General features: G+C 47.3%; 1 protein-coding gene across 3 annotated transcripts in view; it reads right to left on the reverse strand.

Moving 5' to 3' along the window:
* BACE2 (beta-secretase 2) overlaps nt 1-27554 on the reverse strand; it is a 113677-nt gene that overhangs the window by 52811 nt on the left and 33312 nt on the right. For all 3 annotated transcript variants that reach the window (XM_025378665.1, XM_025378663.1, XM_025378664.1), the window contains exon 2: nt 2028-2116. In XM_025378665.1, coding sequence (XP_025234450.1) covers nt 2028-2116 — 89 coding nt within the window. The remainder of the gene's footprint in view (nt 1-2027; nt 2117-27554) is intronic.

Raw genomic sequence — 27554 nt, forward strand, 5'->3', positions numbered from 1 at the left:
TTTTTCTTTGTAAATTACCCAGCCTTGGGTATTCTTTTATAGTAGCGCAACAGACTAAGACAGCAAACTGAGCAGCTTGGGGTGGGTGAGTCTAAGTCAGCCTGCCTTGATCAGTCTACACTGGGTGTACATGTCCACAGTGATGTTAACTCACCTCCAGCATCCACCTATTGCATGATCTCCTAGCACCACGGAGCCAGGGTGTTCATGCATTGAGGTTCTGATTACCTGGTTATACATTACTTCCCTTGTATTCCCCCCACATTACGTCAGGGCACTTTGAGCTGTGTGTGTAGATAAGTCATATGACTTTTGCAGTCACTTCAGGGAATGACAAAGCACTTGTTATAAAAAGCGGGTGTTGGCTGAAGGTTTGGGGACTGCTGGTCTCAATGATTGAATTTGGGCAAGTCCCCTGTCTCCCTGACCTCCTGTGCTGCAGAAATCAAAATGAGAGGTTTGGACCAACTCCAAGTCCTGTTCCACGATGAAGTAGTCCAGAATGAACAGTTGGAGGTGAGGGCTGTTTGGGAACTGAGGACTTGGATGAGTCACAGATCTGAGTGGGAAGGGGCAGCACAAGCCATCGTAAACCAAGCCTCTGCTGCACACACAGAGAGAAACACCACCACTACTTCTACACACGTTTGTGGTTATAGCAACAGCTGGGCACATACTGATCACAGGCAGGTGTTATATCCGGGAATATCAATGAAGGAAGCTTACCAACACATGAAGCCATAAACCAAGCTATCAGTTCCTTGAGGGAGGGGCCAGCCACATTTTTCTGAAGCCTCACAGAGCACTGGCCACCATAGCCCTCTCCCCAGCATGCAGCTGTAGCCATACGTGTAGGAGGCCCCATCATTTATGGCACCAAAGTGGAGCCCAGGATGTGGCGTAGGTAGAATAGATATACAGGGTTTCCTCTATGCTTTCTTTCATACACGGCAAATCATCTCGCTTTATTAAATTGCCTGGCATTTTCAGAAGACTTCAGCTATTCTTCCCCCTCCTTTTGTCCCCAACTAGAGCTGGCCTTTATTCCCTGGAACAAAGCACTAAGGATAAGGAAAGTGAGAAAGGGAAGTCAGGAAAAGAATTTACAGTAGGGAAACCCAATATGACAGTTACCGAGACCCTAGATGATTCATAACCCTAAAAAACGAACCAGCACGTCAGCTTACCTGTTCTGTCTGTTGAGTTTAAATTTCAGGATCGTAAAAATACATCAAAACATGCACAGCATTTGAGCAGCTTCCAGTTCAGAGGGCGGTGACTCTAGACCCCATGGGCTCCTGCAGAGCTGAAGGCTGCCACAGGCCACTGGGGGCCTCCCCAAACCCCACCCAGGGCTGCTCTGAAGCCTGCATGGACAGAACTTGTTCTATTCCAGAGACCTCCATCTGGCTCCACTTTTTTTTCTCAACTCCACCCCATAATTGTTCATGTGCAGCCTCAGTCTTGGCCCTTAATACTTTGTGCTCACAAAACTCACTCTTCCAAATGAGTGTTGCAAACCAACCCACAGAAACGGCTTCCAGGAACCACACCTTAACCCCTACTGAACTATGTGAAGGGGGGTTTCCGTGTATCCCTTCAGCCAAGGAAGCGACCCCACACCCTTGGCCAGAGTGGCTTCACAGACCCCCAAGACCTTGTCCCCTGCTCCAGCCCACCTCCACCGCAGAATTAAAGCTGCTGCAATAACCACCAAAGGGCCACAAGCTCCCTGTGACTTGGATAACTACAGGAGTTGTGTTTGACTTGGATTTTTAGAAAACGAATCTCACGTAAATGCGTGAAGGCTATCAGGAGACCCCTGCTGTGAATTTGAGGATGGAATGAACATGCACATGTGCATACACATGTCCACATGTATGTACACGCACATGTACATACACATCCGTATCAGTATCCCCCTTAAAATGAAACAGCTTTCTGGCTGTTATGCTCCGCTGCATTTTGAAGCATGTGGATCATGCAGTACCCCAGCCCAACACACCAGCCAAGGGGCCAGCACTTACCTCTCTGTGTCAAAGTACGTGTCTATGTAGGAGTGCGGGGCTCCCGCCACGGCAAAGTTACTGCTTCCAGTGTCAACGAGAATCTGTAGCTTTTATGTTTCAAGGAGAGAAAGAAAAAAAGAAAGCATCAAGTTATTTTAATAAGGCAATACTCTTGAATAATTTTTTTAAAACTAAGTACCAAGAATAATTCATCAGTTGGAACAAAAAAAAGTATACTGATGAGGGGAATACAAAAAGCTATTATAAAATTGAAATCTGAACAAAGTCCATGAAGAAGCTTGCACTGGAGAGGGGAAAATGGTCTTGTCTCAGATACACACTGAGCCTTCAAAGAGAATGGATTCTGTTAAATAACTGGGTTTCCTTTTTAGGCCGTTGGTGCTTGAAACCAAGGCTGAGCTCTTTCTTATCTCCGGGCTTTTGGCCAGGTTTAGCCCTCCACTGGGCTCACCCTCCCCTTGCTATTCCAAATCTCGCCTGGAAACCCCGATCCAACATGGCCTCCCCTCCCCAGGATGCCTCCCAGCCTCCTCATGGCAGGTGGTGGCCCCTCACCTCCCTGCACGGCACCTGGGAACACCTGTCACAAGCATCGTTTTTTAGGTTATTTGAGATATAGTTTGTGTATAATAAAAATGCAAGATCTTAAATGTTCGCCTGGTGAGTTCTGGCATGTGTCCCAAACCAAGATGCAGAAATTTCTATTCACCTCAAAAGGTCCCTTTATGCCCCTTTCCCTTCTGGTCCCCAGAAGCAACCACTTTCTGGCTTTTGTGACCGTGGACTGGTTTCATCAGTTCTTGAACATTCTATAAATGTCATGATGCGGGTTTCTGTGTGTTTGTTTTTTAGCATGGTTTCTTAAGTGCAGCTTGTCTCTGAGACATCCTCATGTTGCATCAGCCCTTTGTTTCTCTTCACTGTGCAGGGACACACGATAATTTGCCTCTGCTTTTGATGGGCCCTTGAGTTGTGTCCAGTTTGAGGCTACTATGAATAAGACAGCTATGGACACACTGTATAGGTCTTTTTGCAGACATATATTTTCATTTCTCTTGGGTAAATACCTAGGAGTGAAACTTTTTGGATCATAGACTAGATACTTTTTTTTCTTTTTTTTTTTTTTTTTTGAGACAGAGTCTCACTCTGTCGCCCAGGCTGGAGTACAGTAGCACCATCTCGGCTCACTGCAAGCTCCGCCTCCCAGGTTCACGCCATTCTCCTGCCTCAGTCTCCTGAGTAGCTGGGACTACAGGCGCCCGCCACCACGCCCGGCTAGTTTTTTGTATTTTTAGTAGAGACGGGGTTTCACCGTGTTAGCCAAGATGGTCTCGATCTCCTGACCTCGTGATCTGCCTGCCTCGACCTCCCAAAGTGCTGGGATTACAGGCATGAGCCATCGCGCCCGGCTGACTAGACACATTTTTAACGTTTTAAAGAAAACTGCTGAACAGGTCTGCAATGTGGGTCTACCAGGTTATATTCCCATGAGCGATGGATCCATGGGCCATTTGGTGTATTTACTCTGTATCCGCCCCCAAATTTGGTGGTGTTGGTCTTTTCAATGTGAACCATACTAATGGGTGTGGAATGGTACCTCACCGTGGTTTTAATCTGCAGTCCCCTAGGGACCAATGCTATTGGGCTGTTGCCCTGTATCCCGTTGCCTCACTCATCTTCCCCAGTGAACCATGTCTCAGGGCAGGTGTGTATGTTACTCATCATTTTATGCCCAGCATCTATCCCAAGTCCAGATACATGCCCAATTGTCACAGAATGAACACACCTTTTAGAAATAAACACAGGCCACATAGATATAGCCCAAAAGGTTGAAAAACAAGTTTAAAAAGCTATGGACTAAATAAATCAAAATAGGCCAGGTGCGGTGGCTCGCCTGTAATCTCAGCACTATGGGAGGCCGAGGTGGGCGGATCACGAGGTCAGGAAACCGAGACCATCCTGGCTAAATAGTGAAACCCCATCTCTATTCAAAATACAAAAAATTAGCCAAACGTGGTGGCACATGCCTGTAGTCCCAGCTACTCGGGAGGCTGAGGCAGGAGAATTGCTTGAACCCAGGAGGCGGAGCTTGCAGTGAGCCTAGATCGCACCACCTCATTCCAGCCTGGGTGACAGAATGATACTCTATCTCAAAAAAAAAANCATGACTCACTACAGCCTCAAACTCCTGGGTTCAAGGGATCCTCTCACCTCAGCCTCCAAAGTAGCTGGGACCACAGGCGTGTACCACCATGCCTGGCTAATTTATTTTTATTTTTTGTAGAAGGGGTCTCACTATGTTGCCCAGGCTAGTCTTGAACTCCTGGGCTCAAGTGATCCTCTCGTCGTGGCCTCCCAAAGCGCTGGGATTACAGGCATGAGCCACTGCACCTGGCCCATTTGTGTTGTTTTAAGCTCTCAGTTTGTGTACTTAGTTACAGCAGGTCCAGGAAACATCTTGAGATGGGACATCATCTCAGGCCTGGCATAGACCGAACTGAGCTCCGGCTGCCCCGACCCCTGCTCTTCTGATGGACTTGGCCATCCTGGTCGACGGCAGCTCCATCAGGTCTGGCCAGGCCACGCCAGAGGTGATCCCTAGGGCTTCCTTCCCCTCACGCCCCACATCCAGCCACCAGGAGTTCCTGAGGACTCTGCCTTCAGGTTCTGGCCCACACCTGGCCACCCCTCACCTCCTCCAAGGAGACTGGGGGTCCACACCACTGTCATCCCCTCCTTGTCCTTGTTGGTGTCCCTGCTTCCTTCCTAGGCCTACTTCCAACCAGCAGCCACACAGTCCTATTACAGTTACGTCAGAGGGAGCCAGCCCTCCACCTCCCTCGGCTCTCATGTCACCCAGAGCAACAGGCAAAGTCCTCACATGGTCTGCCGAGTCACTCGCCACGCCCTGACCTCATTCCTCCAAGACACGCTGACCACCAGGCCACTCCATGAATGCCCCAGACATGCCCCAAAGGGAGGGCCTTCCCCCTGGCCACCCTGCTGGGGTGGGGGCTGCTCCCCAGGATAGCCAGGTTCACGTGGCACAGCCCATTGCTCCCTTCCAGGCTTCCTTCAACACCACCTTCTCCGCAAAGTTGACCCTGGCCGGCCCTTTGGGAGAACTGCTGTTCCTAGTCTCCTGCCGGTCTGTGCATTCCCCCTCCCTTTCCCCGGCTTAACACCACGCCTCTCACATAACAGTGATGGCAGACACTGAACACGGCCTGCAGTGGGCTGGGTACTGCTGTCAGCGCTTCCTATATCCATTAGTTTCTTTCAACCTCATAACAGCACTCTGAGGGCAGCACGGTCATCACTCCATGTCACAGATGGAAACACTGAGGTGCAGAGAGGCTGACCTCCCCAACTCTACAAGGGCAAGTGGCAGAGCTGAGGCTGGAACCCAGAGTCAGACTCCGAGCGCATGCTTGTAACCAACTCAGCCACTGCCTGGGCCCCATGAGCAATCATACCATTCACGGGGTCCCGGCAGCTCCTGCTGCCTCCCCCTAGCAGGGATTTTGCTGTTTGCTGCTCTGTCAGCCATGCATGCCTCCAACAGGGCCAGGCACACAGAAGACACTCACACATTTGTGGAATCAACAACGAAATTATTCTCAAAGGTGAAAGCAAAGACACTCATTTTGCCCTTGGTACAAAGATAACAGATTCCAAAAAAATAAACAAGCAAGGATAATGCAGTCTGTGCACACACACCAGCCGTGTGTAGGTTCCGCACACACAGTTTTTGAGCTGTTGGCAAAAACAAAGTCAGGCTCCTACTTCCCTAATCTACTAAGTGCCATGCCCCTTCCCCTGCAGGAGGCCGTGGAAATAGTGGAGAGAAATGAACGACGATCCTGGGCATCTGCCAGGGGCAGTGCTATAACTTGTGATGACGTCCCTGTTTTCTCAAATGAAAATCTACTTTGTGACTTCAGAGATTTCCCTCCTGAACAGTGAAGATCATGTTCACAAAAACTTCGTAGAAATGGTAGAGAAACAGATTTGGGGGATGAAGGTTTGAAGTGAATCTAAAACAATGGCAAAGGCCTTCTGCTTTTTTTTTTTAAATATACTTTTTTTTTTGAGAGGGAGTCTCACTATGTTGCCCAGGCTGGTCTTGAACTCCTGACCTCAAGTGATCCACCCACCTCGGCCTCCCAAAATGCTGGGATTACAGGCGTGAGCCACCACACCCGGCCAGCAAAGGCACTCTAACTAATGAGATTATAAAAGTCACTTTAAACATCGTAGTTTTAGTAAACGAATGCTCTATTCTCAATTTCTATTTACAAATACACAGATCCTAGAAAACATGTAAGATCTTGCTCCTTTACAGAGGTGTTTTGGTTGATTTCAGATAGAATGTAATCTCACATATACAAAAATATATTTACACATATATTATTCTATATAATTTATTATCTGGTTCTCCATCCAAATATTAGATGCTCAACACCCCCAAGTTTCAAAGCCACAATTTGGATTAGATTTAATCCTAATTTCTCATAAACGTACAAAAGGGCATGAAAGATTGTGAAATACGTATTTGATTCCATCCCCATTTCCTGGCATACAACTCCTAAAATCTCTGGGATCTCCAAAGTGATGTGTTTTTGTATGCTGTGAGTTGACTGATGGCTGGCAGCCCCTAGGTAGCTTCGGGATGGGGGCTGGTCACCGGAAAGAGCAAGGCAGGATTAGAGGACTGGGACTTTCAGCCCCGCCCCCAACCTTCAGGAGTGGGAAGGAGCTGAAGGTTAAGCTGATCACCAATGGCCAATGGCTTAATCAATCATGTCTACATAATGAAGCTTCCACAAAACCCCAAAAGAACACAGTTCATTAAATTTCCAGACAGCTGAGGTTCCTGGAGGGTGGCGTGTACAGGGATGGCACGGAAGTTCTGAAACCGTCCCCCTACACCTCACCCTACACATCTCTTCATCTCTATCTTCTGTAATGCCCTTTATAATAAACCGGTGTACGTGTTTTCCTGAGTTCTGTGAGCAAATCTAGCAAATTAATCAAACCAAGGATAGGATCCTGGAAATCTTCCATTTGTAGCTGATCGATCAGAAGCACAGGCAATGACCTGGAGCTGGCGACTGGCTTGGAAGTTGGGGGCAGTCTTGGGGGACTGGGCCCTCACTCTGGGGTCCGACGCCATCCCCAGGCAGACAGTGTAGGAACTGAGCTAAATTAGAGGACACGCAGCTGGTGTCTGTTGCAGAACTGATCGATCGTTTGTGTGGGGAGAAATCCCCACACACTTGGTCCCGGAAGTCTTCTGTGTTGATCACTGCGGTGTCAGAGCAGAGGGAAGTGTGCGATTTTTCCACGTAGAGGACGCCAAACAAATCTGCATTTACATGGATTTTACAGGAGATAAATTGTTGGAGGCTGAGTAATTCTTGTATGTATCAAATTGTCGGTAACAGGTCAAAGTAAGTGAAGGAGATCCGTCTCTAGGTCAGTCTGGTTGAACCGGATATTCCTGAAGGGTGGGGTTCTCTCTCTTTCTGCTCTTAAATACTAAACACAAAGCTATCAGTAACTCACCACAACCTGACTCTCAAAGGGGGCAGGCATGTCAGAATCCCTGCACCATCTTTTAAACATTCCCCCGAACTGAATTATTTTAAGAGATGAATTTATCATTTTGCATCCAGTTATATACCTTTTTCCTCATCCTATCTCTTCCTATGTGACACTGTCTGCTATAATGTTTCTTCTTTTATTCTTTTCATCTTTACTATACAGATTTCTGGTATTTAGTAATTGTTCTGGTGATCTGCAAGCTTTACATCTATTTTTAAATTATTTCAGTCATTTTCTTTATAACTTTATGTGATATCTCTTAACCTCTTCTCTTGATTTAGCAACTTAGAATGGTATTTGTGGGATCCCCACTCTGCACACTTCTAAAAAAATCAAGATGTGAGCAGGCGCAGTGGCTCAGGACTACAATCCCAGCACTTTCAGAGGCCGAGGCGGGCAGATCATGAGGTCAGGAGATTGAGACCAACCTAGCTAACACAGTGAAACCCCATCTCTACTGAAAATACAAAAATTAGCCAGGCGTGGTAGTGCGCATCTGTAATCCCAGCTACTTGGGAGGCTGAGGCAGGAGAGTCGCTTGAAGCTGGGAGGTGGAGGTTGCAGTGAGCCGAGATGGCACCACTGCACTCGAGCCTAGCAAGAGAGCAAGACTCCATCTCAAAAAAAAAATCAAGAGGTTTGGAAAGGACACGGGGTGCTCTAGGAGAGGGAGCAATGGGAAGAAGTGCTGGATTATAACATTATTTTTACTTTCATGATATGCTTTTCTGTAATTTTACATAATGCACAACCATCTTTCTTTTTTACCTACCTGCCAATATTTTTTATCTATTGTCTGTCAGAATTTCCTTCCATGAAGGAAGATGAGTTGGTGAATGTACCTGTGTCACCAGGAATCTCAGTCCCACCAACCTCTCCATAGGTTACACTGTTGTTTATATATTTTCAAGATTTGTTTTTGATACCCATATTTCCCACAGTTGCTTAGTCATTCTATAAGGCAAGAGGTTCTCTCCTTCCTACCAGTCCTCCTGTCCCTGACTTCACCCAGCTCTCCAATGGCTAGGTTTTGTTCAGCCTCCCATGGGCCCCATCCAAAGTTGGACACCATCTTCCCCAAGGGCTTTCACGCATGTGAGCACCTCTCCATGGCCTTTATACTTGAAGAATGATCTGCCTGGATTTTATGCATTTGGGTCACATTTTTTTTTTCCTTAACACTTTATATATATATATATATATATATATATATACACACACACACACACACACACATATATATATATATATATTTTTTTTTCTCTAGTGTCTTTCAAAAGTGAGTATTTGTGGAGAAAACTAAAGCATGTCTTATTTTTCCTCATTCACGTGACTTTTTCTCCTTGGATACTGAAGAATTCTTTCCATAGCCACAAAGTTCTATAGTTTTATTGTTTATATTAGAACCATCATTCTATAGTTTTACTGACACATCTTAACGTTGGTTGGTCTGATTCAAGTTTCCTGCAAAATGGGAGTCACTTTTTACATTAATTTCCTACGGCTGCCTTAACAAACAGCCACGAACTGGTTGGCATGAGATAATATACATTTATTTTCTTGCAGTTATGGAGGCCAGAAGTCCAAAATCCAGGTGTGGGCAGGGCTGCACTTCCCACAGAAGCTCCAGGGGAGGGCCCTTCTTGTCTCTCCCAGTTTCTGGTAGGGGCTGGCAGCCCCCAGGCTTCCTGCTCACTTGCTGCTGGCCGGGTCTCTACTTGCTCTGTCCATCTTCAAGGCATGCCGGCCTCCAGGCCTCCTCGCTGCCTGCAGAGCTGGCTCTGTGACATCTTCTTTGCAGCCAGCTTAGGATTATCACAAGAGCAAAAGCCACTTCTATGGCTGATGTGAAAAGAGCAAGGCCCGGGACCTAAACTATCACTGGGAGGGGGCTCCAAAGTACGACGTGTCCAGCACCCAGGCTGGAAAGCACCAAGGCTCAACCAGCAGATACCTCGCCAAAGCTGCCATGAGCTGCCATAGGGAAGGCACATGGCCCTGAGTCTTCACCACTGTCTCCGTGTTGAGGATTTAAATGTTTGCTGGAGGTGAGATGAATTTTGAAGTTGCTTGGCTAAAAGGGGGTAAACAGGGAAAGGAGAGGGGTAAAGAGGTAAAGGAGAGACAGAAAAAAACACACAAAATAATTCCTTTACAAGGCAAAGCAGAGAATATTAGGCCTTGAGAAGAGGACAGTGTGGATGTTAGGCAAGAAACATCAATCGCCCTAAAAAAATAACTAATTGCACAACAATAGGAAATACATTTTCTTGGCCATTAAAAGTCACAGATAAGAACAGCTATAGATTGGGCCGGGCGCAGTGGCTCACACCTGTAATCCCAGCACTTTGGGAGGTCAAGGTGGGCGGATTACGAGATCAGAGTTTGAGACCAGCCTGACCAACATGGTGAAACCCCATCTCTACTAAAAATACAAAAATTAGCCTGGCGAGGTGGCACGCACCTGTAATCCCAGCTACTCAGCAGGCTGAGGCAGGAGAATTGCTTGAACCCGAGAGGCGGAGCTTGCAGTGAGCCGAGATCATGCCACTGCACTGCAGCCTGGGCGACAGAGCGAGACTCCATCTCAAAGAAAAAAAAAAAAAAAGAACAGCTACAGATTTCTGAACAAGATCAGCCTTCCTCCCTGTGCCCACTGTCCATCGTGGAAGCCATTTCATAACCGTTTCTGGGTCTTGCTGGTAACTCTGCACTCAGCAGCCCAGGAGACCCAACACCCGGCCAGCCAGGCTGGCAATGCACATCCATGCTGACTGCGACCGCATAACTAGACAGAGCCAAGACAGGAACAAGACGTGCCCTCCACACAGCAGCCCTAGTGACGGGGGAGACATTTCACCCTGCTTCCCTCCACCTGAAGTTCCTCCGCAACCTCTGCATCGTCTCGTGACCGGAGCTCTTTCTCACATGCCCAGACCTGGTCCTGCCTCTCAGGGATGTCACTCCCCTCTGCAGAGGCAGGGAACACAAATGCAGAGAGAGTCAGACCAACGTGCAGACTGCATTCTTTCACACAGGTGATTTCTTCTCATTGCCCAGGCATTCAGCACAACCATATCTTTCGTGGCAGTTCCAGCAAAAGCTGGTTTTCAAGAAGGTTCAACTCAGAGTCATGGCTCGGCAAAGCTGGTCACCACTATGGTAGTTCCTAGAGTATATGATCTGATAGTAATGACCCCAAATAAACAAGGCAGCCACAAAGTCAGGCAAGCGATGAGTCTCCAGGGGACAGTAAACGCTCTGGACTGTGTATCACATCATGTGTCTGAGCGGCCCACAGAAGCCAACACCATTTTCCGCGTGGTGACACTGGAAATGGATCTTTCTCGTGTTGAATTCTAGCCAAGACCATTACCCACTTTTGCAAGTAGCCTCAACCACAGAGATAAAAAACAGTAATGCTACCTGCTCTATAAATTTCACACGAGGCACTCTGAAACAATGGAAAATTCAAACACTCAGGCTGTGGGTTCCTTCCAGGTTCCTCACCTCACGCCACATGCCAGCAATTTAATCTGCCCCTCCCTTTATTCTAGGAATTTCCAAAATTATTTCCTGCCTCTTCGGGTTCAACCTCACGTGCATGTATGCATGTGTTCATACACACACACCAGCCTAGCCCTGGGCCGTGTCCCTCCAGCTACGTAAAAGGTCATTGAAAATATATATTCTCAAATTCAGGGAATGTTCTGAACTTCCAAACAAAGCATAACTTAAAAAGACTCAAAAGCTCGTACGATAGACAGATCCCCACTTTACCACTGAGGAAAACAGGAATGCCTTGGAGATGTGAAATGGCCCAGGGAGATCCTGACGTCCCCATCCCTGTTCCTTGCTTCCTTCCTGATTCTAGGGAGCCTCCCATAGAACTCACAGTCCGTTTTTCCAGAACACAATCACAACTAAGAAAAACCTGTTTTCCAGCAGAAGCTGGAGTCTTCTACCCTGATAATTACTGGCTTTTAACTACTCCAACCCTGCCGCCAACATCAGCGGCCTCGAGGGCCTTTGCAGGGCAGATGCAGGTCCTTGCTGTGCTGAGCCTGGGGCGGGGGGTGAGAGCAGCAAAGATGATGGTGCCTGTGTCCTGGCTCCTGCGGAGTACAGAGTCCAGTAGGGAGAACGGCCTGTCCACCAGGACCTGCCCTTAAAAACTGTCTGTGTTCCAAGCTGCCAGAGACCTAAGGAGGTGGAACTGCAGGAACTGAGTGGCTAATTTCTTCTCACCTTCTTAAAAATCACAAAACCCAAAACACACTCCGTCCAGCTACTGTTCCTTCTCCCTTCACAGTCAAGCATCCAGCAGTGGGCCACTTCCCATCTCAATTCCTCTCTCCCTTTGTCTCCTCCACCTGCAGAGATGGAGCTTCTGCCTCAGCTCTCCATGGCCAGCCAAGCTCACCAATGACCTCCATGCTCCAGGCCCACGGTCACCTCCGAGCTCTCCCCTGACCTGTCCAGCCTGCAGGCAGTGCTGGCCACAAGTGACCAGTCCCTCAGTGAAGCTTTGGAAATGTGCCCTCCTGGTTTGCCCCCTCAGTCCTTCCTTCTGATCTCTGCCCTCCCCATTCCTCTTCCTCTAACTTTACATGGTGTTCCCAAGGCTTCTGTGCCCCTGTGCTGGGCACATCACTGTCACACAGGAGTCTGTCTTCTCCAAATAAAGCCCCCAGCACCGTGTGCCCTCCATGAGAGCTGACAGTAGGCTTTTAACTACTCTAACCCTGCCACCAACATCAGCGGCCTCGAGGGCCTTTGCAGGGCAGATGCGGGTTCTTGATGTGCTGAGCCTGGGGCAGGGGGTGAGAGCAGCAAAGATGATGGTGCCTGTGTCCTGGCCCCTGCGGAGTGCAGAGTTCAGTAGGGAGAATGGCCTGTCCACCAGGACCTGCCCTTAAATGGCTCATCTCTTTGTCACCAGTACCTCAGACAGTGCCTGGGAGCATAGTAGGTGCTCACTAAACAGTTGTTGAATGAATAAATGAAAGTCAAGGTTAGAGAGACATTCATGCAGTGAAGAGCAAGTGGGAGAAACACACATTCCAGGCAAAAGGAGGGTGGCTTGTTCATTTCTAAAACAAATCTCTTGAGCACCTACCAATTATACAGAAAATCTGAGAGTAAAAGGGTTTAGATGATCTATTCCAGAAGATGTGTGAAAATTCTATGCCCCCACAATGGAAACTGTTCGTCTTTGGCATAGACTTCCTTGACAATATGCCCCAGTTCCAGCAACCCCACCCAAAACTGCATAATCAGATTTTACAAAATAATGATAAAACAGGGATGACCATTACGCACACGTCACAGGGGGTGGGAACTAGACATGTCCTGAATGTGAACATCTTCCTGCTGTGTCACAAGCCCTTTAAGAACAATTCTACCCTCCCGTCAAACAAATTCTGTCCACACTTCACTGAGCAGAACGACTGAATGCACGCAGGGCTTGGGGTCCAATCTCCCTCCACCACTCGTGCCAGTGCCTGGGTGGGTTCCTCTCTCCAGGCCTCTCTGCACCCTCCTCTAGGAAAGGGGGCGATGACCATTCTCGTGGGGTGCTTGTGAGAAGTAAATGCTGTGACACATGCTTCTCACAGTGCTGGCTCACGGCGAGTGAGCAAATAAACACTAGTGCCAGTTCCACGTGCAGTTTTAGCCAGCAAGGTGGGAAAACTGAGTAAACTGAGTTCAGCTCCTGGTGACCAGGGACACACAGTCCACAGCATCCTGTGGCACTAAAACCTCTGGACAAGGAAAATGGCTGATTCTGGAGCAGTTTGATTCTAAAGGATTCTTCCTGAAGAATCCTTTAGAACTGTTCTTGGAAACAGTCAAAACTTTCTCCCCATGCCAGGCCCTGCCCAGACAAAGCTTGCTTTTTTTTTTTCGAGACGGAGCCTCACTCTGTCTACAGGCTGGAGTGCAGTAGTGCGATCTCAGCTCACTGCAACCTCCACCTCCCGGGTTCATGCCATTCTCCTGCCTCAGCCTCCCGAGTAGTTGGGACTACAGGCACCCACCACTATGCCTGGCTAGTTTTTTTGTATTTTAGTAGAGACTGGGTTTCACCATGTTGGTCAGGCTGCTCTCTAACTCCTGACCTCATGATCTGCCCACCTCAACCTCCCAAAGTGCTGCGATTACAGGTGTGAACCATTGCGCCCGGCCAGCTTACTCATTTTTTAAAATGGCATGATTTGTGAGGTTTTATATTCCTTATTTTGTTTTGATGCAAGTAGAAACCACCTGTCACCCTTTCTGCCCGTTGGCTGAGAGTAAATGATAAACCGTACACAGGCGGTTACCTTTGAGATCCAGGCTAAGTCCTGCATTCCCCAGAAGGCCTCCCAGCTGCAGCTCTGATTTACTCCTCTCAGACAGCTCATGCCCTGATTTTTGGTGTCCAGGGTTATCTCGTGACTTTTATTGTTCTCTAATTTCATCCCGGTTGCCTATCATTCCTCTCAATGAGCTTGTAAATTCCTTAAGAACAAAGCTCTTCTTCTTAGTCTCTTTTTGAGGGTACCCACAGTGCCTACAACTAATAGGAGTTCACTAATCACTTGTTCCTCAAGATGAGGATGCACATCCGTGAGCCCTACCTGGGAGCAGAGAGAAAGCCAATTAGGTCAACAAATCTGCCAAGAAGTTGGAAGTAGCTGGAGAAAGTTCAACAGGCCAAACTCCTAAATCATGTGTGCAAAGAATTAATTTAGATTTTCTAGACGTGGCTAGGGCAGGCTAAACTTAGTCAACTTCCCAGCTGCTATACAAATAACCACAAACTTGTCTCTTAAATGTCCAAGTATAAGCAAAGCTAGAAGCAAGAAGACAGCAGAGATTGCTGGTGGCCTACCCGTATTCCCTGGGCACTAACCTTTTGTAACCTCAGGAGTGAGATTATCTAGTGTCCAAGTTAGGTCTGATGTGCCAGAGAGTGAATGCCCCTGGGAGCAGTCCTCGACCAAAAATAAACAGCTGGTGGGTCCAAACCCTTGCTCCCCTACTCCCCAGGCAAACAATTTGGAGTAGTCTCTGTGCCATCCCCCAGAAGCCCTTGGTGGGGTTGAGCCCCAGATGTGCACTGCAATAGCCCACTCTGAGTGCACCCTGTATTGACCTCCTTCTCCCTTCCTACCTCACTTCCCTGCCCCCTACCAGTGTCTCAGGGTAGGGAGAGTGAGAGAAGTTTACTCACACAGTCCTCACCTTATGCTCTGCTGTGGTCTGAATGTCTGTGCCCTGACCCCTAACTTTGTATGATGAACCCTTATTCCCAATGTACTGATATTAGGAGGCAAGGCCTTTGGGAGGCAATTAGATCATGAGGGTGGGGCCCTAAGAGAGAGGATTAGTGCCCTTACAGAAGTACCTGAGAGTGCACTCTCATCCCTTTTGCCATGTAAGGAGACAGAGAGAAGGCACTGTTTCTATGAAGCACGAAGCCCTCACTAGACCTGAATCTGCCAGTGTCTGGGTCTTGGACTTCCAGCTTCCAAAACTGTAAGAAATAAATGTCTGCCATCAATAAGCCACCAAGTCTAAGTTATTTTGTTATAGCAGTCCAAATGGACTAAGAGAAGCTTTCTAAAGGCCAAATATCCTTCAACTCAGAGACTATGAAATAAACAAGAAAACAGTGGTCGAGAAAGCCAAAGAGCCTCCTGGGCTAGAAGCCACGGTCTAGTCACCAATCTGCCACCTGGATGAAACCTAAACAGACTGTGGACGTCTCCCACTGTCCCTTCTTAATCTCTGGTTGATGCATCGGGCAATAACCCTACAGAAAGCCATTTGCTAATTGTTGCAATAAGGTAAAATGTTGCATTAAAGGGAAAAACTGGGTGATTCATCTAGTTAGTGATTAGCAGCCTGAGATTTCTCAGATATTACTCTCTCTTTTTCAGCAGGTTAACAGATAGGAAAATTAGCAGATAATTTGAATAATGGCTCATTTAACACAACGATTCCTAATTATATTAGCAGCCCATCTGCTGAAGTCTGCCGGCAAGCCGAACCCACAGTAGCAGTGGCCTCTGCAGCCCAGCCACGCGGGGCTGTTTGCCCACAGTTATTACATATGATTGTAGGCACTGATTCTGTTAATCAGGCTCTTTCAGTGCTTCAGTTCTAGAAATGAATCTCATTTACTTAAACACATCTTGTTGAAGAAAGCAAAAATAATTGCCATGCGCCATTTCTCCACAATCTAAAATTAAGGTTGTTTTTATGAAGGAGGGAGGGGGAAATCATTTTCAAAGAGCACCACTTAACACAAACAGATGTTACAGAACTTAGCTAAGAGGAGCTTGATTATACAATTTATTCCGGCTGTGTGTGCACGTGTGAGAGTGTGAGCCACTTCACTATTGCTGCACAGGCTCCTACTAGAAAGACACATGTTGAGAGACACGTGGATACTCTTGGGAAAACCACAACTGCCAAGTGGATGGTGGCAGGCGGGGAGGAGGGGAGTGGGGGAGATGGGCTTGGCTGCCTGATTCTGGAATGTGGTGGTTTTCCACCAAATGCTTAGCATTTAGCAGTGTTCACTTAAAAAAAATCTCAACACAATATTTATACATTTGGGAAGGTGAAAAGAATACCTTCTTATAAAGGTGCAAGGCAGCCATCCTCCAGTCTGGGAAGTGTGCCTTTGTGCAAGACCAGAGATAGACACTTTGAAGGAGGAGGGGTTGGGGAAGGAGCTCTATGCTGAATAGGTTGGCTAAATATACATATGCAGCAGGTTACAGGAGGAACTATGAATATTCATGAAGGTGGTCCTGACGCATGCATATTGAACATCCATGTTACATGCCTCCTGTGTTCACTCTGGGGTGGAGTCTTAACATTTAAATGTATCACAATGAGGCCCTAAGTGTCAAAAATGTCTTTTCGGGACTGGAAGGCACTGAAGTGAGCAGCCTCTGCAAACCAGCAAGAGCCAGTCCACAGTCAGGGGTCTCTTATCTGGAGGAGGTTCCTGAAGTCAGTCTCCTGCCCAATCAGAGCTGTGGCCATGGCTGTGGAACGGGGTCAGTCAGCCTCTGTGGGTGGATGAGCTGCAGTCATTTGAATCTTGCTTATCTCGGGGCTGGTGTGTGTTTAGCTGCTGGAGAAAGAGAAGACGCTGTGGCGTGAGAACAGAATCCGTTCTCCAAGTGTAGAGTACGCAGCTCAACCCTTGCCTGGCGTGGCCTGAGGTGCTGCTTATAAGTTGGTATCTTGTTGCCACAAACAGTCTGTTCTATTCTCTATTTTAACATTAGTACTGGTCAGTTGTTGTACCTAAACCATAAAAGGGAGAAAGTGTAACACAGTGTATCTGATCTCCTGTCCCATCATGGCTGAAAACTAAGTTTGTAAGGGTTTTTTGTGGGGGGTCTCCTTGGCAAAAAGAAGGTTTGTTCAGTTGGTGGGGGGCTTAGGAGTTTACTTTTAGTTGACAGCAGGTTGATACCAACTGTGGAGGTTGAAGTTGAGGGAGCAGTATTTAGGGTGTAGGAGGCCCGTTTTAAGAACCTAAGAGAAGGCCGGGAGCCATGGCTCATGCCTGTAATCCCAAAACTTTGGGAGGCCGAGGTGGGCGGATCACGAGGTCAGGAGATCGAGACCATCCTGGCTAACACGGTGAAACCCTGTCTCCACTAAAAATACAAAACATTAGCCAGGCGTGGTGGCGGGCGCCTGTAGTCCCAGATAATCCAGAGGCTGAGGCAGGAGAGTGGCGTGAACCTGGGAGGCGGAGCTTGCAGTGAGCCGATATGGCATCACTGCACTCCAGCCTGGAAGACAGAGCAAGACTCCGTCTAAAAAAATCAACAACAAAAAAGAACCTAAGAGATCACTCAAATCCAGGTCCCCAATTCCTAATTCTTCTGGACCTGGGAGCTGTCACTATCTCTGCAGCTGAAACCTCGTTCCTGGGGTGATGAGGTGGTTAGCCGGGAGGGGGACCTCCCTGAGTTTTGAAATTTTCCAAATAGCACACATCCCTTAGGAAGAGTGTAAAGGACATATTTCTACAGAGGGGAGAGGTTTCATCCCAAACCCACAGTCAACGCCCTTAAAGATATTGGGAACTACGTCCTTTCATAACATTCACAGGATGCGAGTTTCACGTTCATTTCCTAGCCATGGTCCCAGGATACACCTGCGTCTTCTCCACACAGGAAAGAATAGTGACTTCCGGGTGTGCTGGACTGATTCTAACCCCAGCTCAACCTCTTGTTGGCAGCAGAATCTGAGGTTTGCCACCCTCTCTGAGCCTCAGTCACCTTGTCTGTACACTGGGCTAATAAAGAGTGTTGCTCTGAGCCTTGCACCTTGTCCTGCCTCTAGAAAAGCGCCTGGCACAGTGGTGTTTGAACTTAAAGAGGGGTAGTGCGGCTTTCTCTCGTTACAGGGCTGTTTCTCAAATACATCACTCTGCAGAACAAGGCATGCATCAAATTATCTGCCAGACTGGCATTCCTTATCTCTGCATTGCTGCTAGTCTGGACACAGACCAGCAGTGGCCTGCACAATCTCCGCGACCCAGCGGTGTGTTCAGCAGTCCTTCCATGGTGCACATGGGCTGCGACCCAGGGTGGACGTAACCACACGATAGAATGTTTGGGAGCAGCCTGAGTGTCAGCAGCACCTGTACGTGGCTGCAAGAGGCAACGTTCCAGTTGAGAATGCTCCAATCCAAGGGCCTCCTAGGCTGTCGTGAGGATGCCTGCTTTTTAATCCCGCCCTGGCAGGTGGTCGCTTTGCCCCTGGCTGCCCAGCTCTCCTGATCCAGGTGCTGCCTCCACTGAGCTCCTGCCTTCCCTACCCCTAGGGGTTGTTTTTCTCCCTCTGGTTGCCACCTTGGTGTACAACTCACATCTTTCGGTGATGGCTGACCCAGGCAGAGATGGAGAGCAGAGGGCAGAGCGGAGTGGCAGGAATTAAAACAAAACACCCCCATCCTTAGCAGCGCCTGAGCCCGCAAACCCTCACCCTGTACTCCTGCCGTCCTGCCCCCATCTCCCACTGCATCAGAATCAGAAGCCTTCTGGACATGGGAGAGGCACTGCAACCCGCAGAGGTAGTGGCAGCCACTCCCATGTCCAGAAGGCAGCTCCTCCCTCGCGTGAACTCCTTATCATCTCCGAACAAACGGGGACCACATAGACCTCGCCCTGGGAACAGCCTGGGCACCTCTGAAGTCCTCTCTCCTCTCTTCCCAGCCCGGCTCGGGTGAGTGGAGGGAAGCAATGAGGATGGACTTTCCTGCTGATAGGATTTCACGCCCTCTCCCACCCCCAGAAGGCACAGGCACCCCCAGTCACAGGGGCTTTAAATACTGTTTTCGCCCCTGCAGAAGACACCGTGAGGTCCCGCGTGCACTGCCCACATCCCCTTCTGGTGGAGGCCAAGGTGTGGGGAGAGCAGTCACTTGGAAGAGAAAGAGAAGTTAATCCTGTAGGCCACCAACCTTAGAGGTGTGTCTGCGGGTTTTCTCACTCTTGGTCACATTGTTACATGTGGGTGGTGACTTGGTTTGTTCCACTTAACGTCCTAAGGCTCTGTTCCTCCTTAGGTGGCTGTGGATGGGAAATGACTTTTACCTGCATCCCTCTCCCTTCCTAAGGCCCTAGTGGTATGAGCTTGGTCCGTGGCTGCCTGGCCAGTGATAGGCAGAACCAAGGCCAGAATCAGGCAATGTCACCACTGTAATCGGGGCCACAGAGCAGCACGCCTGAAGACAGGGTGTCCCAGCTGAGAGCACTGGCTGCTTGCCAAGAGACTGCATATGACTCGGTTGCCTTCAGGGATCACCACTGTCCAGGGTCTGATTCTCGCTCTGCCTCTTGGATGCAGAAACCAAATGTGGACTGAAAGGGGAGCAGCCATAAGCAGCCTCATTCCAACCAAGCTTCCGCAGATGTGGGCTGGAGGCCAGAGAGCCTGTGTTCCTTTGCAACAGGGGATATTCAGTGACAGGTGAGCTGGATGTTTTCTTCTGCTCCAACGGCCCTTCTGAATACAGTGTGCACCAGGAGGGAGATCAGTGGGGTGGGATTGAGGAGGCAGAGAGAGAGAACAAGGGGTGCTTTCTCTATAGAGGATGCCACTGTCCCACTCTCTCCCTGGGACTGGAGTTTCCCTGGAAGCCTCTGAGGTTACACAATCTGTCTTCCAGCAGGATGCAATCCCACTGACTAAGGAATGAAGACATATTTAAACAGTCATGTGTGAGCGCATTCACTGATGCCAATAAAAACAATGATCCTTTCCCCATGCAAGAGAAAATTCACACTCAACCACTTTTAAGAAAACAAACTATTAAAAAGGACAAAGAGCTTTGACCTTCATACTTTGGTGATAGCTGGGGAGGGGGATAAGTAGAATAACATTTCTATTAACAGGGTTAGTTAGCATTTTCCGTTCCCAAGTGACAACTAAAGCCACCCCCAAAGAACCCCCAAGAACCCATTACGCATTTCCGAAAATTTTAGGACATGTCATTTTACCTAAAAATTAGCTCTTTCTGCACATTTTCTAAAGGGGTGTAATCAAATTCTTATCAAAGGTGTAATGTCTTAGTTCTCAAGATGTTTCTGGAGTTTCACTAAATGTTCTCTTTTGCTCAAGAGTTGATGACAGCAATTGAAGAGCCACTTCAAACCTGAACTCACAGAAAAGGAACATCATTAACTTTACCCTGGTTGCCAACATTCAAATTTTGTCACAATTTCAAATAAATGCAAAAAAAGAAAGAGATAAGGCATATACACCTGCTGCAGCATCAGGCAAGACTTTCAAGTTACTGCAATTATAAGATGGTTACTCCTTGCAATTATTCTAGATATTAACATTCATTTTTTTCTAACACGTGGTAAATACACATAACTTAAAATTGACCATCTCAGCCCTTTTTAAAGGTGAAGTTCAATGGCATTAAGTACATTCACATTGTTGTGTAACCTTCATCATCACCCACATGAGGAACTCACTTCATTTTACAAAACTGAAACCGTTACCCATTAAACGACTCCTCACTCCCCATTCCTGCAGACACCACCCTTAATGTTTCTGTCTCCATGAATCAGCCTTCTCCAGGGACCTCACATAAATGGAATCATCCAGTGCTTGTCCTTTTGTAACAGTCTTATATCACATACCATAAGGTCTTCAAGGTTCATCCATGTTACAGCATGTGCCAGAACTGTCTTCCTTTTTAAGGCTGAATAATATTTCATTATATGTTGTTAGGAACTGATCGTTTGTGTCCCCTGCCTTTTACTGCAATCCTAATCCCCAAGGTGGTGCTATTAGGAAGTGGGGGCTTTGGGAGGTGATTAGGTCATGAGGATGGAACCTCATGGATGGGATTATGCCCTTATAAAAAGGATGGAGGAGCCCTCTCACCCTCTTTCTGCCATCTGAAGATGCAATGAAAAGCAGGCAGTCTGCAGCCCAGAAGGCGGCCCTCGTTGGACCCTGACCATGCTGGCACATGGATCTTGGGTTTCCAGTCTCCAGAACTAAGAGAAATACATTTACATTATTTATAAGCCACTCAGTCTAGGGTACTTTGTTAGGGCAGCCCACACTAAAACATATGTATAGACCAGAATTTTGTTTATCCGTTCATCTGTCCACAGACACTTGTGTTGTTTCCACCTTTTGCTATTGTGAATGATGCCGCTATGAACACAGGTGTGCGAATATCTCTTCAAGACCCTGCTTTCAGTTCTTTGGGGGAGATTCATTTTTTCAATAAATATTTATTTCGAATAAATATTAAGTGAGCAGCTACTATGTGCCTGGGTCATAGAGATGAAGAATATACAGCGTTCCTCATTGAATTCATGACCCGATGTTAAGACGGAAGACCAGCCTTCTCTTTCATAACAGTTTTCAATTCCTGTGGAATTGGCTTTTGGACTGGTGAGGGATGAAGTACAAGCAACTACAGACAATTCATGTGAGATTTTCCACTCAAAATTTCATTTCTCCTCAGCCACTCAACACGCTTAAAAATTAGCCCTTCTATTTATTATAATATTTTTCAAGGCAACAGCATAAGTATACTATATAAGACACAACAGAAGTAGGAAGGTAAATTTTCTAATGGGGAAATGAATTTTGCCAATCGCACAATCTGTTATTTTCAATCACACGCAAAGATAACGGAATAATAACCATATTGTATTTAAAACTGACCTGCTGAATAGCCTTGCAATTCTACCACATTTTAGAAAAATGAATCTTCATATCTAGAATAATTGCAAGGAGTAACCATCTTATAATTGGGGTAACTCAAATTTATCTCATCTATGAAAATACATTATAAAATATTGATTAAAGGGCTTTGAAAGCAGAAAATGTGATTTAATTTCTAAGTGTTGAAAAGGTGCAAACACTTCTTAGAAACAATGACAATTATATGTGAGTATGCTAATGATAATGACAGATAATCTACAAATCCTAGTACTCACCTGAACGTGGAATGCTGTGCCCTAGCTTTACAATGAAATCTTCTTAGAATCTAAAATTTCATCTTTGTTTTACATTAATCTTTTTGCATGGGATCTGATCGGCCCAAACTTGGAATGTGCAACATAGAAAATCTATTGTGTTCAATTTGCTACCCTTTGCTAATTTCAGGCCAGCCATTTAAGAAACAGGCTATTTGTATGTGGCTCATATAAGGCTTTGATGTTTTTTTCCATGTTAAACCCACAAGAAAAAAAAAAGTATTTTAATAGGCATATGGTGATCAAATATATCATTCTCTTCTAAAAAGACTTTCTTAAAGCCTTCCAAGGGAATTTCTCACAAGAAAGCATTAAATCTCTAGTGACTGACCTCTACATTTTTACGGTGACCAGGTATTTTGAAAGAATGCTAACCCAGAAGAGAAATGACAGATGCATCCCTCCTTGGCTTCTATTGCCAGCAAAATACAGATGTTTTCTTTAATTATGGTATAGAAAAGTCATAAAGAAATCTTTCAGAACATTCTAGAGACAGGAAAAATGAAGACGACTTGGAGAAAAAACTGCAACATATTAACCTTGGCAAAGTCTTCAACATACGTGTGAGAGCCCTTGAATGTGAGTGTGAAATATGTTTGCTGGAGCAGCAGTGGAGACAGGTACTATCCACGATCCTAGCTCCAGCCCCTCTCCATGGGCACAGGACCACCCCACTCAGTGCCCACTCAGGACAGCATGCCCCTAACTCCCCCTCTCTTCTGCATCATCGGTCTTTCCCCCATCTCCCAGGATCACTCCCCCTTATTACACATGGGACATTATATCTCCCATCTTGAGAAAGAAAATGCAAACTCTTGGCCGGGCGCAGTAGCTCATGCCTGTAATCCCTGCATTTTGGGAGGCCGAGGTGGCCAGATCACCTGAGGTCAGGAGTTCAAGGCCAGCCTGGCCAACATATTGAAAGCCCCTCTCTACAAAAAAAAAAAAAAAATTCAAAAGTTAGCCAGGCGCAGTGGCAGGCGCCTATAATTCCAGCTACTCGGGAGGCTGAGGCAAGAGAATTGCTCAAACCCAGGAGGCAGAGGCTGCAGTCCAAGATCACACAACTGTACTCCAGCCTGGGCGACAGAGCGAGACTCCATCTCAAAAAAAGAAAAAGAAAATGCAAACTCTTCACCCCACATTGTCCTCCAACCACAGCCCTCTCTGTTCTCATCCACAAGAAATCCCCTTGAAAGAGCTGAATGAGCTCACAGGCTCCAGATCCTCTCCTCCCTTTCTCCCTTGGGGCCACCACCCCCTGCAAAAAAAAACAGCTCTTCTCTCTGTAGCAATGTCCTCTCCAGCCACAGCTGACCTGCTGAGGTGGGCGGATCACAGGGTCAGGAGATTGAGACCATCTTGGCTAACACGGTGAAACCCCGTCTCTATAAAAATACGAAACTCCTTTCCTCCCTGCCCCGTGTCGGTCTCCCGTATCCTGCCTCACCAGACTCCTCCTCCTTACTGACTCTTCCTCACCTCCCCCACCTCTAAGTTTTGGGGTGTCCTGGAGCCTGTGCTGGGACCTCACCTCCTCTCCCTAGGCTCAGTCCATGGGAGCATGTGTACCATCAGGGCTATGAATGCCACCTCTGTGTAGCGCACTCTCAAATCCAGGTGTCTCTGGGCCCAGCGGCATGATCAGCTGCTGCAGGTGCTCTGCCCATGGGTGTTAGGAACGGCATCTCCATTTGGCGTTTCCAAAACCACACTCCTCATTCACCCTCGCAGCCAGGCAACTCTCATCAACAGCACTCCCCCTCCTTCCTCAAGCCTTCCTCCCCACAGCTCACCTTCCATGCTCCACCCCACAGGCTGCCTTGGGTTCCTCCAGCACAGGAGCACAGCTCCTCCTCAGGGCCGTCGTGCTGGCTCTTCCTTCTGCCTGGACACCCTTCCCCATGCACCTTGCTCTCCCATCCCTCCTTTTTCAGGTCTCTGCTCCAGAGCTCCCTCACTGGAGATAACGTCCCTGGCCATAATTATGAATTTGTGACACTTCCCTACTGCTGACACTCCTTTGCCAGTGTGGTAATGTTCTTCATAGTATCTATCCCCCTCCTTTCATAGTCTCTATCACCCTGCCTACAACATGTTGTCTTGCCTATCCCTTTCATTAAAGAGTAAGTTCCAAGAAGGCAGGATTTTTGCTGACTGTTGCACCTACTGGATGCTTGGTGCCTAGAACAGGACCAGGCAAGTATCATGTGTCCATGAAATACCGATTTGTCAAATGTTTGCAGTCACATGCGGATTACGGTAACTTCTCCACCAAAACAATAACCAAACTCAGTCACTGCACTAGATTTTATTAAGAAACATGAAAATCTTCAGGGTCATCATTTTGTCCTGGCTGATCACTGGAATCACCTCAGACACTTAAAAATATATATACATCTCCAGCCCAGAGAATGCTGCCTGGAATCCATATGTTTAACCGGGTCCCCAGGTAACTGCTGACCAGCCAGGTCTGGGGAGCACCAATTGGTCCCATCTCCCAGTGACTACACTGCTGTCCATCAGCACACAGAGGTGACAGAGTTTCTGCTGGGTTTCTCAGTGATGGGAAGTGCATTACCTTAGGACCTAGCTTGTTACAATTTTTTTTTTTTTTTTTTTTTTTTGAGTCGGAGTCCCACTCTGTCGCCCACGCTGGAGTGCAGTGGCATGATTTTGGCTCACTGCAAGCTCTGCCTCCCAGGATCACGCCATTCTCCTGCCTCAGCTTCCCAAGTAGCTGGGACTACAGGTGCCCGCCACCACGCCTGGCTAATTTTTTGTATTTTTATAGAGACGGGGTTTCACCGTGTTAGCCAAGATGGTCTCGATCTCCTGACCTTGTGATCTGCCCGCCTCGGCCTCCCAGAGTGCTGGGATTACAGGTGTGAGCCACCACGCCCGGCCACTTGTTACAGTTTTAGGGCATATTTTTCACCACGTTCTCCCTTTCTCAGTTTAATTGTACAGTATTTGTTGAGGACCTGACCAGGGCCAGGAGTGATGGCCTATCCTGAAATAAACAGCTAGTGAAAGGGACTTGGTGCCTGTCCCCAGGAAACTTCCAGTTGGCTATTTCCCATCCCCTACTGCTTGCCAGCAGACCCCAGCCTGTCCTCTGCAATAATGCTCTCTTCTACCTGGCTGGCAGCTTGCTGAGTGTAGAGTGTTTCCTGCCTAGGACCCATGGCATCCCTCTTCTGGGGTGGAGGTGGGTGGGCTGTACACCCCCTTGAAATCCTCCAAGCATTGGTCATGTGATATGATTTCCTGCTCCTTCCTCATCCCGGCAGCATCTCAAAAACTCATCTGGAGTCAATATCCAGCCCTCACACCACCTTCAACAATCCCCTAATCAAACATCTAACCATCAATTTCTGCACATGGCAACTAAGCATTAACCATAACAACAAACAGCTCACTACGGTCATGCCTGATCATTTAGCACAAAGACTTTTGAAAATAATGTATACTGAAAACTGTCTTACATGATTTCACAATTTCCTAAAACAGAAATTATATAAAAACCAATATCAGACAAAGATGGGATGTGCACTTAATATTTTTTAGCATCCCAATACACTCTGTTCATCTAACACCAGGCCTTCAGTGGCTAGCATTCAACCAAAGTTTTGAAACAACCAAATTTTAATTTTAATCATTGACAATGACCCTAAAACATGCTGGGTTTGCTAGTTTGGGAAATACTGATTACTGCTTAAAACCCTCATCAATTAACTCAAACATTTTCTCCCTCCACTGTCAACACAGATTTTCTTTGGAAAAGGGCCTAAGTGCAAACTTTAAAAAAACCCATTTCACCACATAATTTCCTGAATTTAGATTTACACACAAAAGGGTCTTGCAGCTCTTTGGGAGGATGTTCATATGTTCCTAACTAGCTGTGCGTTGCACCTCTCGGCTCTTGGACCTAAGAGGGATTTGAGTTGACTACTCCATCTTAAATCTTCTCTCCCCCGAGGAGCCTGCCAGGTTTTGAAGATCAATGAACTTCCCAGATGGAGGCCAGACAGTAAGAGTCACAGCTGAAAGCCTCATAGGTTTTAAGTGCTGGGTTTTGTATCAAACATTCCAATCCTTTTTGCTTCGAGTGCTCAGAAGGCAGGCAGTTCGATGGTCTCAGCCCTTGGATAACTGGCTATAAAAGAAGCCATAACTTTCAGATTCACCTGAATGTCACAACTTGGCCCCAAGTGGATGTGTCTTGATTTGTGAAAAACAAACTCAACTCTATTTAATGCATTTCTCTTAAAACCACCTCTACTATGATCAGAGCTGTAGGGCTGCTGGGACACTGTGGATACTAAGTATGTATCTGTTATATTAATATGCATTTCCCAAAGAACAAAAAACTTCATATGATAAACATTGTGCATGGTCCAGAGGATAAGGCAGGTATGGTATGGCAGCAGAGAGGCAACTGTGTCCCTGAACGCCCTCCTTGTCTCCTCATTCCTGCCCACATAAAATGGTCTGGTGAGCAATGCCCAACTAAGAAGGCTGGGACCAGGATACCTGAGCAGTGGAAGCTGCAGGAGGCTGTGAATGCGGACAGTGGCTGAGCTGGCCTGGCTGTGCATGCCTGAACCCAGTAGGGGCCTAGGACAGAAGTGGGTTTCTGAGTCAGCGCAGGCTGCCAGAACAAAGCACCGCAGACTGGGCAGCTTAAACAACAGACACATATCTTCTCATGGTTCTGGAGGACAGAAGTCTCAGATGAAGGTGTGGGCAGGTGGCCTCCTGCTTGGCTTGCAGATGACCGTCCTCTTGCTCCTCTTGCTGCTGCTTCACATGGCGGTCCCTCTGCGCACATCCCTGGGTCTCTCTGCATGTCCTATATGAGGACACTTGTCAGACGGGATCAGGGCCCACCCTCATGGCCACATGCTAACTTCGTGACCTCTTGTAAGGCCCCAGCTACAAAAACAGTCATATTTTGAAATAGTGGAGGTTTGGACTTCAACATATAAATTTGAGGGACACAATGCAGTCCATCACAGGGGGCCGGGCTAGCACAGTGCAGGGAAGAGGTCCTGAGACCTGCAGAACATGGGGTTTCAATCCAAGACCTCATGGGTGCACCTAATCCGACATCCATAGTAATAGAAGATAGCAATGAAGATAGCGGAGTCCACATTCGCTTGACTTCTAAGTTTCTACAGCCCAGTCCATTCTCTACAAACCGAGGTCAACTAAAATCTGAATTTAAATGATCAAAATATCTGGACAGACTCATAAACTAAACAAAGTTTCATTCTGAAATAAGGATCACCAGCTGTATTTATCAGAGTCCAACCAGAAAGAGAATTCTACTCCAGCGCTCCCCAGAAGAGGTTTTGATGGAAGGGCTATTCGTGGA

The sequence above is a fragment of the Theropithecus gelada genome, chromosome 3 (genome assembly GCF_003255815.1).
Source record: "Theropithecus gelada isolate Dixy chromosome 3, Tgel_1.0, whole genome shotgun sequence".
Classification (NCBI taxonomy): domain Eukaryota; kingdom Metazoa; phylum Chordata; class Mammalia; order Primates; family Cercopithecidae; genus Theropithecus; species Theropithecus gelada.